Source organism: Dendrobates tinctorius, unplaced genomic scaffold, assembly GCF_039654945.1.
Source record: "Dendrobates tinctorius isolate UK_male_01 unplaced genomic scaffold, ASM3965494v1 ptg000064l, whole genome shotgun sequence".
Lineage (NCBI taxonomy): Eukaryota > Metazoa > Chordata > Amphibia > Anura > Dendrobatidae > Dendrobates > Dendrobates tinctorius.
In genome coordinates, this window is record NW_027361732.1 from 50,319,396 (window position 1) to 50,334,519 (window position 15,124).

General features: G+C 49.7%; 1 protein-coding gene across 13 annotated transcripts in view; it reads right to left on the reverse strand.

Annotated features, from left to right (window-relative positions):
* MYCBP2 (MYC binding protein 2) overlaps positions 1-15,124 on the reverse strand; it is a 439,899-nt gene that overhangs the window by 183,607 nt on the left and 241,168 nt on the right. For all 13 annotated transcript variants that reach the window (XM_073580415.1, XM_073580420.1, XM_073580409.1 and 10 more), the window contains one exon: positions 7,351-7,469. In XM_073580415.1, coding sequence (XP_073436516.1) covers positions 7,351-7,469 — 119 coding nt within the window. The remainder of the gene's footprint in view (positions 1-7,350; positions 7,470-15,124) is intronic.

Here is a 15,124-nt window from a genome sequence, read left to right on the forward strand (position 1 = left end):
GGAGATTTTTGTGTACTCACCGTAAAATCTCTTTCTCTTAGCCTTTAATTGGGGGACACAGAACCTTGGGTGTTATGCTGCTGTCCACTAGGAGGCGACACTATGCATAATCTGAAAAAGATTAACTTTGGCTCCTCCTCTGCAGTATACACCCCTGGACGGCGTCAGCCTTCTCCAGTTTTGTACCAAAGCATAAGGAGGAACGTAACCAAATAACATAACCATGCCTGTAAGAAGGCTACTATGTACGAGCTCAAGAACAATATGAGAACTCAACAGGAAACAACGGCCCGTAAGGGCAACAGGGTGGGAGCTGTGTCCCCCAATTAAAGGCTAAGAGAAAGAGATTTTACGGTGAGTACACAAAAATCTCCTTTACTCTGTCGCCTAATTGGGGGACACAGAACCTTGGGACGTCCCAAAGCAGTCCCTGGGTGGGAAGCAGTGGACGAATATTGTGCTGACAGTCCCCTAGACTTGGGGTACTGCCGCCTGCAGAACCAGTCTACCCAGGCTCGCATCCGCTGAGGACTGGGTATGAACACTGTAGTGTTTCGTAAACGTGTGTAGGCTAGTCCAAGTGGCCGCCTTGCACACTTGTTGTGCCGAAGCCTGATGTCGAATGGCCCAGGAGGCCCCTACTGCCCGTGTAGAGTGTGCCGTGATACCAGCCGGAAGAGGGGAACTGTTAAGTCGGTAGGCCTCATGTATGGTGGACTTGATCCACCTGGCAAGGGTAGCCTTGGAAGCCGGCAACCCCTTGCGACTACCTTCCGTAAGAATGAAGAGGGAATCGGATTTCCGGAAAGGTGCAGTCCTGGACACGTAAATCCGCAATGCCCTGACTAGGTCAAGCGTATGCAGAGCCTTCTCCACTCTATGGACCGGAACCGGGCAAAGGGAAGGCAGTGAAATCTCTTCGTTAAGGTGAAAGTTGGACACAACCTTCGGAAGGAAGGATGGTACCGTACGGAGAACCACCTTGTCCTGGTGAAAGGCTAGGAAAGGTCGTCTGCAGGAAAGTGCTGACAATTCCGACACTCTGCGTAACGAGGTGATAGCCACTAGAAAAACCACTTTCTGAGACAGAATGGAGAGTGGAACTTCTCTAAGAGGTTCGAAGGGTGGAGCTTGCAATGCTGTCAGGACCAGATTGAGGTCCCACGTATCCAGCGGACGTTTGTAGGGAGGAACCAATCGGGAAACTCCCTGGATGAAAGTCCTTACTTGCGGTTTAATAGCAATGCGCTTTTGAAAAAGGACTGAAAGCGCCGACACCTGACTCTTAAGCGAACTTAAGGATAGCTTGGCATCTAGGCCCGATTGAAGAAAACCTAGTACCTTCGGGAGGTAATAAGGGAGTGGGACTTGTCCATGAGATTCGCACCAAGAAAAGAAGGCTCTCCAGGTACGATAATAGAGCTTGGCGGAGGCAGGCTTCCTTGCCCTGATCATAGTTGCAATGACTGCCGGTGAAAAACCTGCCTGGGTTAGAATCCAGGTTTCAAGGGCCATGCCGTCAAATTGAGGGCCCCTGAATTCTGGTGGAAGAACGGACCTTGAGACAGAAGGTCGTGGCGGTCGGGTAGACGCCAGGGGGCGTCTGCCGTAAGTTGGACGATGTCGGCGTACCAAGTACGTCTGGGCCAGTCTGGCGCGATGAGGATGGTCGGAACTCCCTCTTGCTTGACCTTCCTCACGACTCTGGCTATTAGGGGGAGGGGTGGAAAGATGTACAGGAGTCGGAACTGGGACCAGTCCTGGACCAGGGCATCCGCTCCGAGCGACCGCGGGTCGTGTGTCCTGGCCATGAAATTGGGAACCTTGGCATTGAGATGGGATGCCATTAGGTCCACATCCGGGGTTCCCCATCGTTGACAGATCTGGTAAAAAATCTCGGGATGGAGAGACCACTCCCCCGAGTCCATTCCTTGCCTGCTGAGGTAGTCGGCTTCCCAGTTTTCTACACCCGGAATGTGTACCGCAGAAAGTACCGACCTTGTGTCTTCCGCCCAGCGGAGGATATGAGCCACTTCTCTCATCGCCTGGGCGCTGCGGGTCCCGCCTTGGTGATTCACGTATGCCACAGCCGTGGCATTGTCCGACTGTATCCGTATGTGCGAGGCTGCACGCAAGTGATGAAAGGCTCTCAGTGCCAAGAGAATGGCCCTGATTTCCAGAACATTGATGGGCAATGTCACTTCCCTCGGTGACCACTTGCCCTGTGCCCTGTGATGTAGGTGTACCGCCCCCCAGCCTGTCAGGCTTGCATCGGTAGTCAGGATCTTCCATTGTCCTGAGAGGAATGGCTTCCCTCGTGTAAGCGAGGTTGGTTTGAGCCACCAATGCAGGGACCTCCTGGTTGATGACGTTAACCTGAACTCCCTGTCGAGGGAGAAGGGGTTCCTGTCCCAAGATCTGAGTATGGCTAGTTGAAGGACCCTGAGGTGAAACTGGGCAAATGGCACTGCCTCTATTGCTGCTGCCATCCGGCCGAGGACTCTCATGGCAAACCGGAGAGATCGAGGAGGACTGCGAAGGAGTGTGCGAACTCCAAGACGGATGGCCAATGTCTTGTCCTTGGGAAGGAGCACCAGGCCCCTGGCGGTGTCGAATACCATTCCCAGGAATGTTAGAGTCCGAGTTGGGATGGTCGACGATTTCTGTAGGTTGACTAGCCATCCCAGGCGACTCAGAGTGTCTAAAGTGATTGAGACACTGACCTCGCAGTCTTTGAAAGTGGGAGACTTGACGAGGAGGTCGTCCAGGTACGGGACGACTAGAATGCCTCTTGAGTGCAGGACGTCCATGGTGGCCGCCATGACTTTGGTGAACGTTCTTGGAGCCGTGGCGAGTCCGAACGGAAGGGCGACAAACTGGTAGTGGTTTTGGTTGACCGCGAACCTGAGAAACCTTTGGTGGGCGGGAGCAATTGGTATGTGGAGATACGCATCCTGTATGTCTATGGAGGCGAGGAATTCTCCCTGCTCCATGGATGCAATGATGGACCGGAGGGACTCCATGCGGAAATGACGGACTCGTACGTAATTGTTGAGCTGTTTTAGGTCCAGTATGGGTCGGACGCCGCCTCCTTTCTTGGGGACTACAAACAAATTTGAGTAGAATCCTCGGAATCTCTCGTTCGCGGGAACCGGTACCACAACTCCTGATTGAAGGAGAGAGGAAACCGCTTGGTGGAAGACACGAGCCTTTTCTGGTGGTGTTGGAGGAACAGAAAGGAAGAACCGGTTCGGTGGAACGGAAGTGAACTCTATCTTGTATCCGGAAGACACTATTTCCCTGACCCACCTGTCTTCTGTAATAGGCAGCCAGACTTGCTGAAAGAGTAAAAGACGGCCGCCTACTGGTGGGGTGTCTTCCGGAGGTCTCGAGTCATGATGAAGTGAAATTCTGAGGTTTTCCTCCCTTGGGTTTCGCTTGGCCTGCTTTCGACTGCCAAGCCCTGTCCGGTCGCTGCTGCGTCCGTGGGTTGTCTCTGCGTGGAGAACGGTTGCGGTTTTGCACTGGGCGCGAAACGGACCAGCCCGAGGAATTCCGAAAGGATCGGAATCGCGTCTGGTTTCTTCGTTTAAACGTGCGTTTCGGTTTCAGTTGAGGGAGAGAGGTACTCTTACCCCCGGTGGCATTGGCTATCATGGTGTCCAACTTTTCGCCGAAAAGTCTACCAGTAGAATACGGAAGTCGCGTGAGGGACTTCTTTGAGGCCGCATCCGCTTTCCATTCTCGCAGCCAGAGGATGCGTCGGATCGTGATGGCGTTTGATGCTATTCCCGCTACACCTCTGGCGGAATCCAGGGCTGCATGAATCATGTAGTCTGCTACCACTGCCATCTGGACCGCTTCGTCCGAGAGTTCAGGATTTGAAGCCTGAAGACCCTCCTGTAGTCTTTTGGCCCAAGCTAGGATGGCCTTGGCTGCCCAAACTGAAGCAAACGCAGGGCCCAGAGAGGCGCCTGCCGCTTCGAAAATAGAACGAGCCATGCGTTCTACTTGCCGGTCTGCTGCGTCCCTGAGGGTTGAGCTATCCGGCAGAGAGAGTAAAGTCTGCGCTGCTAGCCTAGAAACCGGAGGGTCCACTTCAGGTGGATCTGCCCATTGTTTGGTGTCTTCCTGTGGGAAGGGGTACTTCGCTTCCAGATATTTGCGATTAGCGAATTTTTTGTCAGACTGCGCAAACTGTTTGGTAAGTATTTTCTGAAATTCATCGTGATTAGGGAAGACCTTCGGTGGTTTTTGAACACTTTCGAAGCAAATCCTATGTTTTGGGACTTCCGGGGGCGACTCTGGGATTTTTAGCACCCGATGAATAGAAGAAATTATGTCCTCAACTAGCGCTGTATTGCTAGGGGGAGAAGGTACCACGGACCTGACCGTTTCATTATCTGAGTCGGAGTCACAGATGCCCTCCGAATCTTGTGCCTCACTAAGGTGATCCCTGGAGGGCGACCTGGGGCGGGGGTCTTCTGTGGTGGGGGATCCCTGTGGTAAATTGCACTGTCTGTCTGTGGCAGGGGACTGCCCAGGAGATCTGGAATGACGCTGTCTCTCCCTAGAGGGGGACGACCTTGTGCTATAGTGCGACTCAGGTGATCGAGACCTGTGAGTCCGCTTACGTCTGTGAGAGTCGGAAGCAGCATGTTCCTGAGACAAGCTGTCCGTTTGCTGTGTACCGTCCATAGCCGGGGCCCGACTCTGCAGAGCTTGCAGCAATGTAGCAGTTAGGTTGTCTATGGACTGTGACATAGACTGAGACATCTGAGTTGCCCATTCCGGCGTGGCATGTGACACTGAAGCGTCAGTAGGGACTCCCTGGGGTTCTGACCCAGAGTTCTGGATGCAGTCCCGGCAGTGCGGATACGTGCTGCCACTAGGGAGCGTGGCTTTGCAGGCTGTGCAGAATGCATAGAAACATTCCTGCCTGGTTCTCTTCCTTGAGCCCGGCATAGTGCACAGAGGCTAGCTATTAGGGATCGTACAGGGGTGGCTACGCAGAGGGAACCCACAGAAAGCCTTATAGGAAGTATAGATTCACAGCTGAGTAATGAGAACCCAGCTGTGAGCTTACCCCACCGGTGTGCCCCTAGGTCCAGCGCCGACAGATCCAAGTTCTGTGCCCCCCGGAGACCGCTGTGATGCTTCTCTCCTGGATCTCATCCAGAAAAAATGGCCACCGGGGCTCTGAGGAGAGGGAGGAGAGCTGAAAAGGGCGCGCTGGGCTGTGTAAAAACGCGCCCTTTCTGCCTCAATCCGCCCCTTCTATGACACTCCAGTGTGTCATTTTGGTCATCCGGGGGGCGGGCCGGGGGGCGGGGAAAAGGCGGCGGCTTCAGCTAGGCCGAAGCCGCGGTCTAAATTTGAAGCCTGATGCCCAGGAGGGCTCCAGAGCGGCGCGGTAGTCCGGGGGGGGGGGGGCGGATTTGTACCAGACCCCCCCAGAACAGTCGACTGGATAGCGGTGGGGGTAGCAGGGGTAGCGGTTTTTGTATGGGGGGCCCCCGAAGGGCTATGGAGCCGCTGCTGCTGCAGAGACAGGGACGCATCAAAAGTCCTGTTTCTGCTGTGCCATCCAGTCCGCACCCTCCCCCGGCCCCCACAGGATCCCTCAGCCGGCCTGGGGTCCCTGGAAGCTGCGGAATGCTGCCTGATCTCCGACCCTACCTGAGGCGTCTCAACCTAATACCCCCTGCGGGGGATTAGGGAGGGTGCGTCTGTCACCGTCAGGGGGTCTTCATCCTCGCCTCAACCTCAACCCAGACCCCTTAAAGGGGTTGGGGAAGGAGGGGGGTCTCGACCTCGAACCAGGACCCGAGGGACTGGGGAGGGAGCGACATGGGGAAAAAACCACCTCGACCTCAACCGGGTACCCCTAATAGGGGACCGAGGAGGGAGCCATGCCGGGAGTCTCGCTGGAGACCCACTTTTCTTCATCTGTATTTCCGTGAAAAAAAGGAAAAAAACGGAAGAAAAAAGGTGTGCCTCCTTGCGACACTAAGCAAAACTGGAGAAGGCTGACGCCGTCCAGGGGTGTATACTGCAGAGGAGGAGCCAAAGTTAATCTTTTTCAGATTATGCATAGTGTCGCCTCCTAGTGGACAGCAGCATAACACCCAAGGTTCTGTGTCCCCCAATTAGGCGACAGAGTAAGAAATGACATCACTTCTTGTTAGAATATCCTGCATTTACCAACGACCCACAGAATAAAATGAAGCAGCTGTGAAACCAGTTAGGAAATGCTTTTCCACAGATTATAACACACAGGGTTTATCTGTAGACCATGAGCAATTAACAGCTCCTTGCTTTGCAAGGATGACGGGAAGCCAGCAGCTGCAGGCAGAATCTACCATCATTTCCTCCCAGTAGCTGCAGCTTCAGCCAGCAAGACAGGTTTAAACACAAAATACGAGCATGTAATTAGTTTTTGGAGGTGACACGAACCCTTTAAAAAGTACATAGATCTGTACTCAGTAACTGAATTAGGCTGGATCCACATTGCGTTAGGGGGCTGCGTTTAACTCAACCGTTACATAGCGGCATTAACGATATGTAGCGGATGCGTTAACGCACCCATAGATGGCCATAACATAGCGCATCTCTAACGCATGTCATAATTGGCGTGCGTTAGCGATGCGCCGTCATTCTGTGAGGGACCCTCGGACGCGGTCTGCAGCGTTCGAGGGTCCGTCACTGCTAGCGCGATCGCATAACGCGATAAGAAAAAAGAGTAGCGTTAACGCATGAGTTGAACGGACTGCTGTAACGCAATATGAACCTGGCCTTATAAATCTCTCAACTATGTTTAAAGGGGAAGCAGCGTCTTCATATAGGGCCCACAGTCTTTGTATATCGCAGTCACAGTGAAAGAGTACTAGACCTGGATCTGTGGAGCACTTTCATTTCTGAGTGCTCATTTCTTCTTCAGGAAAGAATGCTGAATCTGAGATTTTCACAGAGCTATGTGTCTGCACTATGGTATCCCCACTGCTGCACAGCGCTGACCACAGTCCGAGCTGTGCAGGAGTGAGGTCCCTGAAGCGCAGGCAGGGAAAGCAGACAGGCAGTCTAAGGCCCCATTGATCAGCGCGAATGTAGCAAGCTACAGTTTAATGAAGAATATACTATTGTGGTATAGGAGCTATCCTATTGTTCCTGATGTACAGTGAAATATGCAAGTACATTTCATCTAATCATTGCTGCACTTATATTGAAATGAACAGTATGTCTGACCTATACGACACGATTGCTATCCTAACACTTGTTTCTGATATAATATTGACAATTAATATTTGTGCCCCTAATAACTCTGTGGTAATGATTGGTAATGATACTGACCTCATCAGTTCCTGGACTACATTCATATCCAATAGCAAAACACTTGAAGCCATAAAAACAGGCTTTTTCATCTTTAACATAGTCTGATGCAGTTTCAAGAGAGAACAAAGCCTCATTTCCTGAAATTATAGAAACAAAAATGATAGGTAATCAGGAGATTATCAAGTCTATGTACATTAGCAAATCTAGTGGCCTAAGACACATTCATATACGAAGAAAACACGCGGTGGGTTTTTCCTGCTGAAACAAAACACATTACACACACACACTATTCCTGCACATAACTGTGCTATGTCACGAGAGCGCTGCAGCCGATCAGTAGCTGCTACTATGCTTCTCACACTTTCCCCAGACAATCGAGTTGCAGTGAGGGAAGTGTGAGCGAGGCAGCCCATTAACAACTGCTGACTTGTCACGTGAGCACTGCAGCCATCGCTGAAACGACATGGGTGTGGGATGCCAGCAACAAATGTTATTTTTTATTTTTTTTGTGACTGCCACAATAAAAACTTATTTTCAAAAAGGATCATTCAGTTGAGTGCCAAGTTACTTTATTATACAATCTATAATACGGCTGGTATGCTGACCGCCGTTGGACTGTGTCTACTTTGGTGAGCGATCATCTATGCTCTTTTTCCCTGCTCTCACGCCATTCACGCGGGATCTATCACTATCGGAGAATTATCGGACGTTTGCCTGCACCTGGAGCCTGTTACCGGCCGGAACAGAGCTCGGTGTTTTATTTGTTTTTTATCTACTGATTGAGAGACTTCCTAAACGATTAGCAAGTATATGCCGCTGGCTTCTTCTGCTTAAAAGTCCGCTCACTGCGGTGAATCTACTGCTTAAAAGTCTGTTCACATTAGTGAACCACCTGGCGTTTTCCACTGCACTCCTATTCAGAGGTAATAGTCACAGTGGGGGTATGTGCAAGGTTCATTTATAGCACTTTATGGTTCCCCCAGTGTGTTTGTTTCTGTTTCTATTTATGTCTGCATAATTATATGGAAGGTGTTTTTAATTAACTGAATGCAATACCGACCATGCTCTTAGTCACTAGAGTCTAACCCGGACACTTCACACTTTTTTTTTTTTTTGGATATGACTTTGCATTTTCAGATTTAAAACTTATGTTTTGCTTTGTCTTTTTGTAGTCTGATCCATCAATACTCAGTATCTTCTAACATCTAATGCTTATTGCCTTGATCCTACAGGTTAATATATATTTTTTTTATTCTCCATTGATTCACAGCACGAGTATCATTTTGTTTAAATTGTTTATTTTCACCCCTGGTGGTGTGGGGGTTTCTTACTCGCTGCTGAATCAACCCTGCACACTAGCGCCGTTGGTATATTATATATATTTTATTTAGGTTAGGTTGCTGAACTGGCTCTTGGTGAGAGGGAGCTCTGTACTCACGGCCATTTCAGTCAGCTGCCAGGCCCCTTAAACATTTCCTTCTTAAGTGCTGCTGTTGCCTAAGTAAAACTTATTTTCAAAAAAGATCATTCAGTTGAGTGCCAAGTTACTTTATTATTCACTTGGGTCTGGGTAACCTACTTGTGCACCTTGTAGTAGTGCCACGCTATACTTTACAGTATTATAGATTGTAGGCACCCACGGTCAGCGTGGTGTGAGTCCGGCAGGACCTGCGATGATAATCCAGATCACGTGAGGCGCGCAGTCACGTGATGTCTGATAACAAGAGTGCTGTTTGAGCCAAAATTCCAACTAGTTTCGGAATAGCATGGATTCCTCCTGCTGGACTCACACCACGCTGACCGCGGGTGTCTACAATCTATAATACGGCTGGTATGCTGACCGCCGTTGGACTGTGTCTACTTTGGTGAGCGATCATCTATGCTCTTTTCCCTGCTCTCACGCAATTCACGCGGGATCTATCACTATCGGAGAATTATCGGACGTTTGCCTGCACCTGGAGCCTGTTACCGGCCGGAACAGAGCTCGGTGTTTTATTTGTTTTTTATCTACTGATTGAGAGACTTCCTAAACGATTAGCAAGTATATGCCGCTGGCTTCTACTGCTTAAAAGTCCGCTGACGGCGGTGAATCTACAGCTTAAAAGTCTGTTCACATTAGTGAACCACCGGGCCTTTCCCACTGCACTCCTATTCAGAGGTAATAGTCACAGTGGGGGTATGTGCAAGTTACATTTATAGCACTTTATGGTTCCCCCAGTGTGTTTGTTTCTGTTTTTATTTATGTCTGCATAGTTATATGGTAGGTGTTTTTAATGAACTATTAGAATGCAATACCGACCATGCTCTTAGTCACTAGAGTCTAACCTGGACACTTCACACTTTTTTTTTTTTTTAATATGACATTGCATTTTCAGATTTAAAACTTATGTTTTGCTTTGTCTTTTTGTAGTCTGATCCATCAATACTCAGTATCTTCTAACATCTAATGCTTATGAGTTTATTGCCTTGATCCTACAGGTAACTATATATATTTTTATTCTCCATTGATTCACAGCACGAGTATCATTTTGTTTAAATTCTAACCTAAATAAAATAGACAAATACGTGCTTTCATGGGTGGGACGTGTTGCAGCCTTTCAGTTGTTCTCATTACCCAAATTACTATACTTGTTTCCAACTGTTCCAATCTCCCTCCCAAACACTTTTTTTCTGTCAGATGAACAGAATCTTAAGCACTTTTGTGTGGAAGAACAAACACCTCGCTTATCTAATCACCTTATGAAAAGACCTAAGAAATTTGGAGGGCTCAACCTCCCTAATATCCATGATTACCATCTAGCTATCCAATTAGATCAAGTTAGAGCATGGTGGAATGGAAATAAAACTTGTAATTGGGTTCAAATTGAATCACAATGTGTGGTCTCTATAAATCTAAAAGCTCTATTTAGTGCATCTTTGATTGCTCCAACTAAAAAGATAGATGCTCTTCCTCTGACACTGTCATCCATCTCTAGTTGGAAAGCACTCCATAAAAAAGGTTCTCTAGCCTCAGCACCGGTTATGTCCATAACTCCACTGAAATCCTTAGAACTCTTAATAACAGATCTTAGGCTGGGTCCACATTGCGCTAGGGAGCTGTGTTTATCGCAGTCCGTTACATAGCAGAATTAACGCCATGTAACGGGTGCGCTAACACACCAACAGACGTCCGCATCTGTCATGGTTTACTGAGACGTCAGGTTAGGTGGTGTAAGAGTTAACATGGAAAGCCTCTCTGTGAATCCAGGGAGGGTTCTTATAGCCTCATGGTAGAGCCATCCCCTGTCGTTAATACTCTTCGCTGAGTGTGCCTGGCCCTGCTTTGTCTGTGCTTCATGCTAATCGTTGTTTGTCTGCTTGGTGCTTGACACGGTCCTGTCACGGTTAACGTCTCGTCTGCTGATTGTGTACCTTTCCTCCCGTTCTGTGCATGACTTGTGGCTACGCCCTGACTTCCCCTTTGAGCATCCCTTCTGTACCACGCTGCCCGTCCTGTGTATGACCCTTGGCTACTTCTTGACCTTCCTTTGAATATCCCTCCTGTACTTCGCCTCCCGCCCCGTGTATGACCTTATTGCTTGCCTGACTACTGTTATTTCTCTGAGCCGCTTTGTTACCAGTATTACTCTCGGCGCTGCAGGAGCTCGGCTGTAGTCCCGCCCAGTTCCCTGACGCGCGGTCACGTGATCGCAGGTCCTGCTGGAATCGGGCGCTTCACTATCGCTCCGTCCTCCGCACAGTGGGTAAGAATCCTGCACATAGTTGTAGCTTTTGTCCTTGCCACCTGGGTGGCAGCGCTATCTGCCCCTGACAGCATCGCCAACGCATGTCATAATCGCCATGCGTTAGCGATGTGCCGTCATTCTGTGACGGACCCTCGGACGCGCTCTGGGTCAGTCACTGCTAGCGCAGATGGAGCATCTGCGCTAACGTGATCACGTTAGGGAGTAGCATTAACGCAGTCCGCCAACGCTATGCGTTGAACGGACTGCATTAACGCTATGTGAACCTGGCCTTAATATTAAAGAATGGACACATGAATTTTTGTGAGTACTCACCGTAAAATCCTTTTCTCCGAGACGCTCATTGGGGGACACAGGTACTGTGGGGTGTATGCTACTGCCGTTTGTAGGCTGACACTAAGTATACAAAAAAAAGTTAGCTCCTCCTCCGCATACACCCTCGGCCCGATTGCGGGCGAAAATCAGTTTAGTGCAACAGCAGTAGGAGAACACAAAACAAATTAGCCTTAACGCAGAATACCATATGTCTGAAAAAGGACCACCCTACCTTTAAAACGGAATTATACTAACTAAATAAACAAGAGCCAACTGGCTCATAGGGTGGATGCTGTGTCCCCCAATGAGCGTCTTGGAGAAAAGGATTTTACGGTGAGTACTCACAAAAATCCATGTTTCTCCTTCGTCTCATTGGGGGGTACAGGTACTATGGGACGTCTGTTATGATTGAGTCACCGTAGGAGGCAAAAATAGAAATGCTAGCTAAGTCCAGAAAACCAGAGAAGTTGGCAGCTATCGGATTGCAGACCCCTGAACCTATCAACACAACTAGCAGTAGCCGTGGGGGGTTCCTACGATGCCCTAGGCCCCTCGATCACAGCCGGAGGACTACATAGCCTAAAGACAGAAAGGGAAATCTAAACTGCCCCAGAGCAGACCCCAAAGTAAAAGGCAGCCCCCCACATATGACGGTGAAGCAAGAAGAAAGAACAAAACACAGACAGAAAGATAGACTGAGCAAAGATGGGGCCCACACTAGCTTAAGATAGGAAAGGACAGGAAGGCTGCTGTCTGCAATCCGTGAAAAACCCTATGAAAATAAGAGCCAACAAACTGACAGTAAAAAAGGCCCTGAAGACGCTAGGCTTCAAAAAAGCTAAGGCCTCTTTCACACATCAGGTTTTCGCCGTCAGGCGCGATCCGGCGCTTTTGACAAAAACCGGATCCGGCGAAATGCAATGCCGGATCCGGTTTCCTCCCCATTGACTTGCATTAGAGCCGGATCGAGCCGGATGGCCATGCGTTTCATCCGATTTTCGCCGGATCCGGCAATGTGACGCGATCCGGCGTCTGGAAAAAATAGCTACTGTAACGTTTTTTGTCTCCGGCGAAAAAGCCGGACACGTCGGATCCGGCGTGTCCGGCTTTTTCATACAATGAAAGCCTATGAGCGCCGCAATGCGCCTGATCCGGCGACAGCCGGATCCGGTTTTTTTGGTCTGAGCATGCTCAGTAGCTCTGCCCACAAGACATATATAAAAGCAAGACAGTGGGACCCTCAGCCACACCCAACATGCCACCCAAGCCAAGAACCAGGAGCAGAAGAAGGCAGCAGACATCTGCAGAAGCACCATCCCAAATGGAGCAGCATGCTGAACAACAGGAGGGGAGTCCAGCAGCAGATGAGAGACGGTAATTATCAAATCCCCCATTCCTCCAAACTAGGGCTATGGAATATAAAGATATTCTTTGGCCCTTTGTTTCTCTTTATACAACAGCCGCCCAATAGATGCAGCAGCAGCAGCAATGGCGGCAGCAGCAGGAACACCACCCACAGCCATGGAGTCTGGCCATGAGGAAGACAGCACATCATCTTCTGGGAGCCCTCCCTCGCATCGTCAGCGTTTGACGGTAAGTTTTTATTTCCAAAATCCATCATCTCTGTAATATATGTCTATTCATTGCCTTTTATTTCAAAACAGGAATCACAAGATGAAGAGGAGCTCCCAGAAGAAGAAGGAAGGGGTGGACAGACACTTGGAGTGGGCTCACAATTGGTAAGTTTTTTGCATCAAACGCAGAAACACAACATCACACTACACACAACACATAGAAAACAATGTTCTGCAGACCACACACAGCAAACAAATGCCTACATCCAAAGACATAACATTTTTTGTTTTCTTCTCTAGTCTTCCCAATCTGGTGCTCGGCCAAGAGGTCCTCGCAGTGCCTCCCGGGGTCGTCGGCGACAGCAACGCGGCGGTCACCAGCGTGTAAGTATAAATATTTTTGCTTTGTTTTTTTGCACTTTTTATTTCATTTCTTTTGTGGAGGCTAATTATGTTATTTTTGTCTTTTTCTTTAACAGCCTTCACAGCGTGCTCCCGACTCTGACGGTGAGGATGGAGGGATTGATGTGGACCACCTCATCGATCTCGTCAGAGAAAGGGAGCCGCTCTGGAATATGGCTGACCGCCGCCACGCTGACCTTATCGTTACCCGACGACTCTGGGAGGAAATCTGTTCGCTCCTTGTGGACCGCTGGGAGGACCTCGAAGCTCGGGCCCAGATTAAACAGTGTAAGTATATACAGTACCGGTTGCTTGATTTAAACCAGTGTTTCCCGAACTCCAGTCCTCGTGGTCCCCACGGATCAGGTGTTCAGGATTTCTATTTACTTTGGAAATCCTGAAAACATGACCCCTGGGGACCATGAGGACTGGAGTTTGGGAAACACTGATGTTGTATACTAACCACTTTGTCCTTTCTCGTTTCAGGGGAGAGAATTGTGAAGCGGTGGCGGTCTGTGAGGGATCGTTTCAAGAAGGAGTTCAATAAAGAGATGCGGGCCCCGAGTGGATCTGGAGGACGCAGGAGCAAGTACAAGTACGCACGAGCCCAGTCGTTCCTCCGGGAGACAATGCTCACCAGAAGGTAAATATTACACACCACATGTGACAAAAAAATGTTTAGATGTAACTTTTTTTTTTTCAGGCAGGGCCATACCATGTCACTATTTTAATTGTTTTTTTTTCCTCTTTATTCCACAGCACGGTGAGCAGCACTCGGGAGCCTGCACGATTGGACCCTTCTGAGGCGATCCCTGAGGAGACCGGCACCGAGGGACACTTCGACCGCCCCGGTACATCTGCACCATCCCAGCCTTCCCACACATTCGACCCATCTGTCCCATCCACCAGCACAGGAGCATCGTGGCCGCCTACATTACATGAAGCTGCTGGTGAGGAGATCGCTTTCCCTTTACCCCACCCTTCTGCCCCTGCCACCTCTAGTACACCTGCGGGTACTGGGCGGCAGCGGCAGAGGGGTCAGGAAAAGAGTTATGCGCCAGAGTTCTTGCATCTGAATGCATCTTTCCAGAACTGTCTAAAAGTCTTGTCAGAGCAAATCTCCACAGGCTTTCAGCAGATCAACTCCAGCATTCTGGAGGTGAAGACACTTCTGCAAACCATGCATTCAGAAGCAAGATCTTCGCCAAACCACACCTTTTTCAGGTCTGTTGTGGAGCGCATGGCAACACTATCTCCTACCCAGCAGATGCATGTAGAGGTGTCTGACAATCAGGCTCACTACCTTTCTTCACCAGAAGAGGGAGTTCCTCGGGCCTCAGTAGTGAAGGGGAAAATGAACTCACAACAGACGTCCTAAAGCAGTCCCTGGGTGGGAAGTCAACTCACCGATCCAAGCCGCATGCCCTCCTGTCTAAAGGTGTGCCACTGCTGCTTGGAGAATTTTTCAATCCAGGCTCGCATCTGACAAAGCCTGAGTATGCACATTGTAATGCTTAAAAAAAGTATGCAGGCTGGACCAGGTTGCCGCCTTGCATACCTGCTCTGCCGAAGCCTGGTGCCGAAGCGCCAAAGAGGCGCCCATTGCCCGAGTAGAGTGCGCCCCTATCCCTGTTGGAATCGGTGTGCCTCTAATACGGTAAGCCTCTTGAATAGTTAGACAAATCCATCTGGCTATGGTCGACCTTGAGGCTGCGAGCCCCTTCCTGCGCCCTTCGGGGATCACAAACAGCAAGTCTG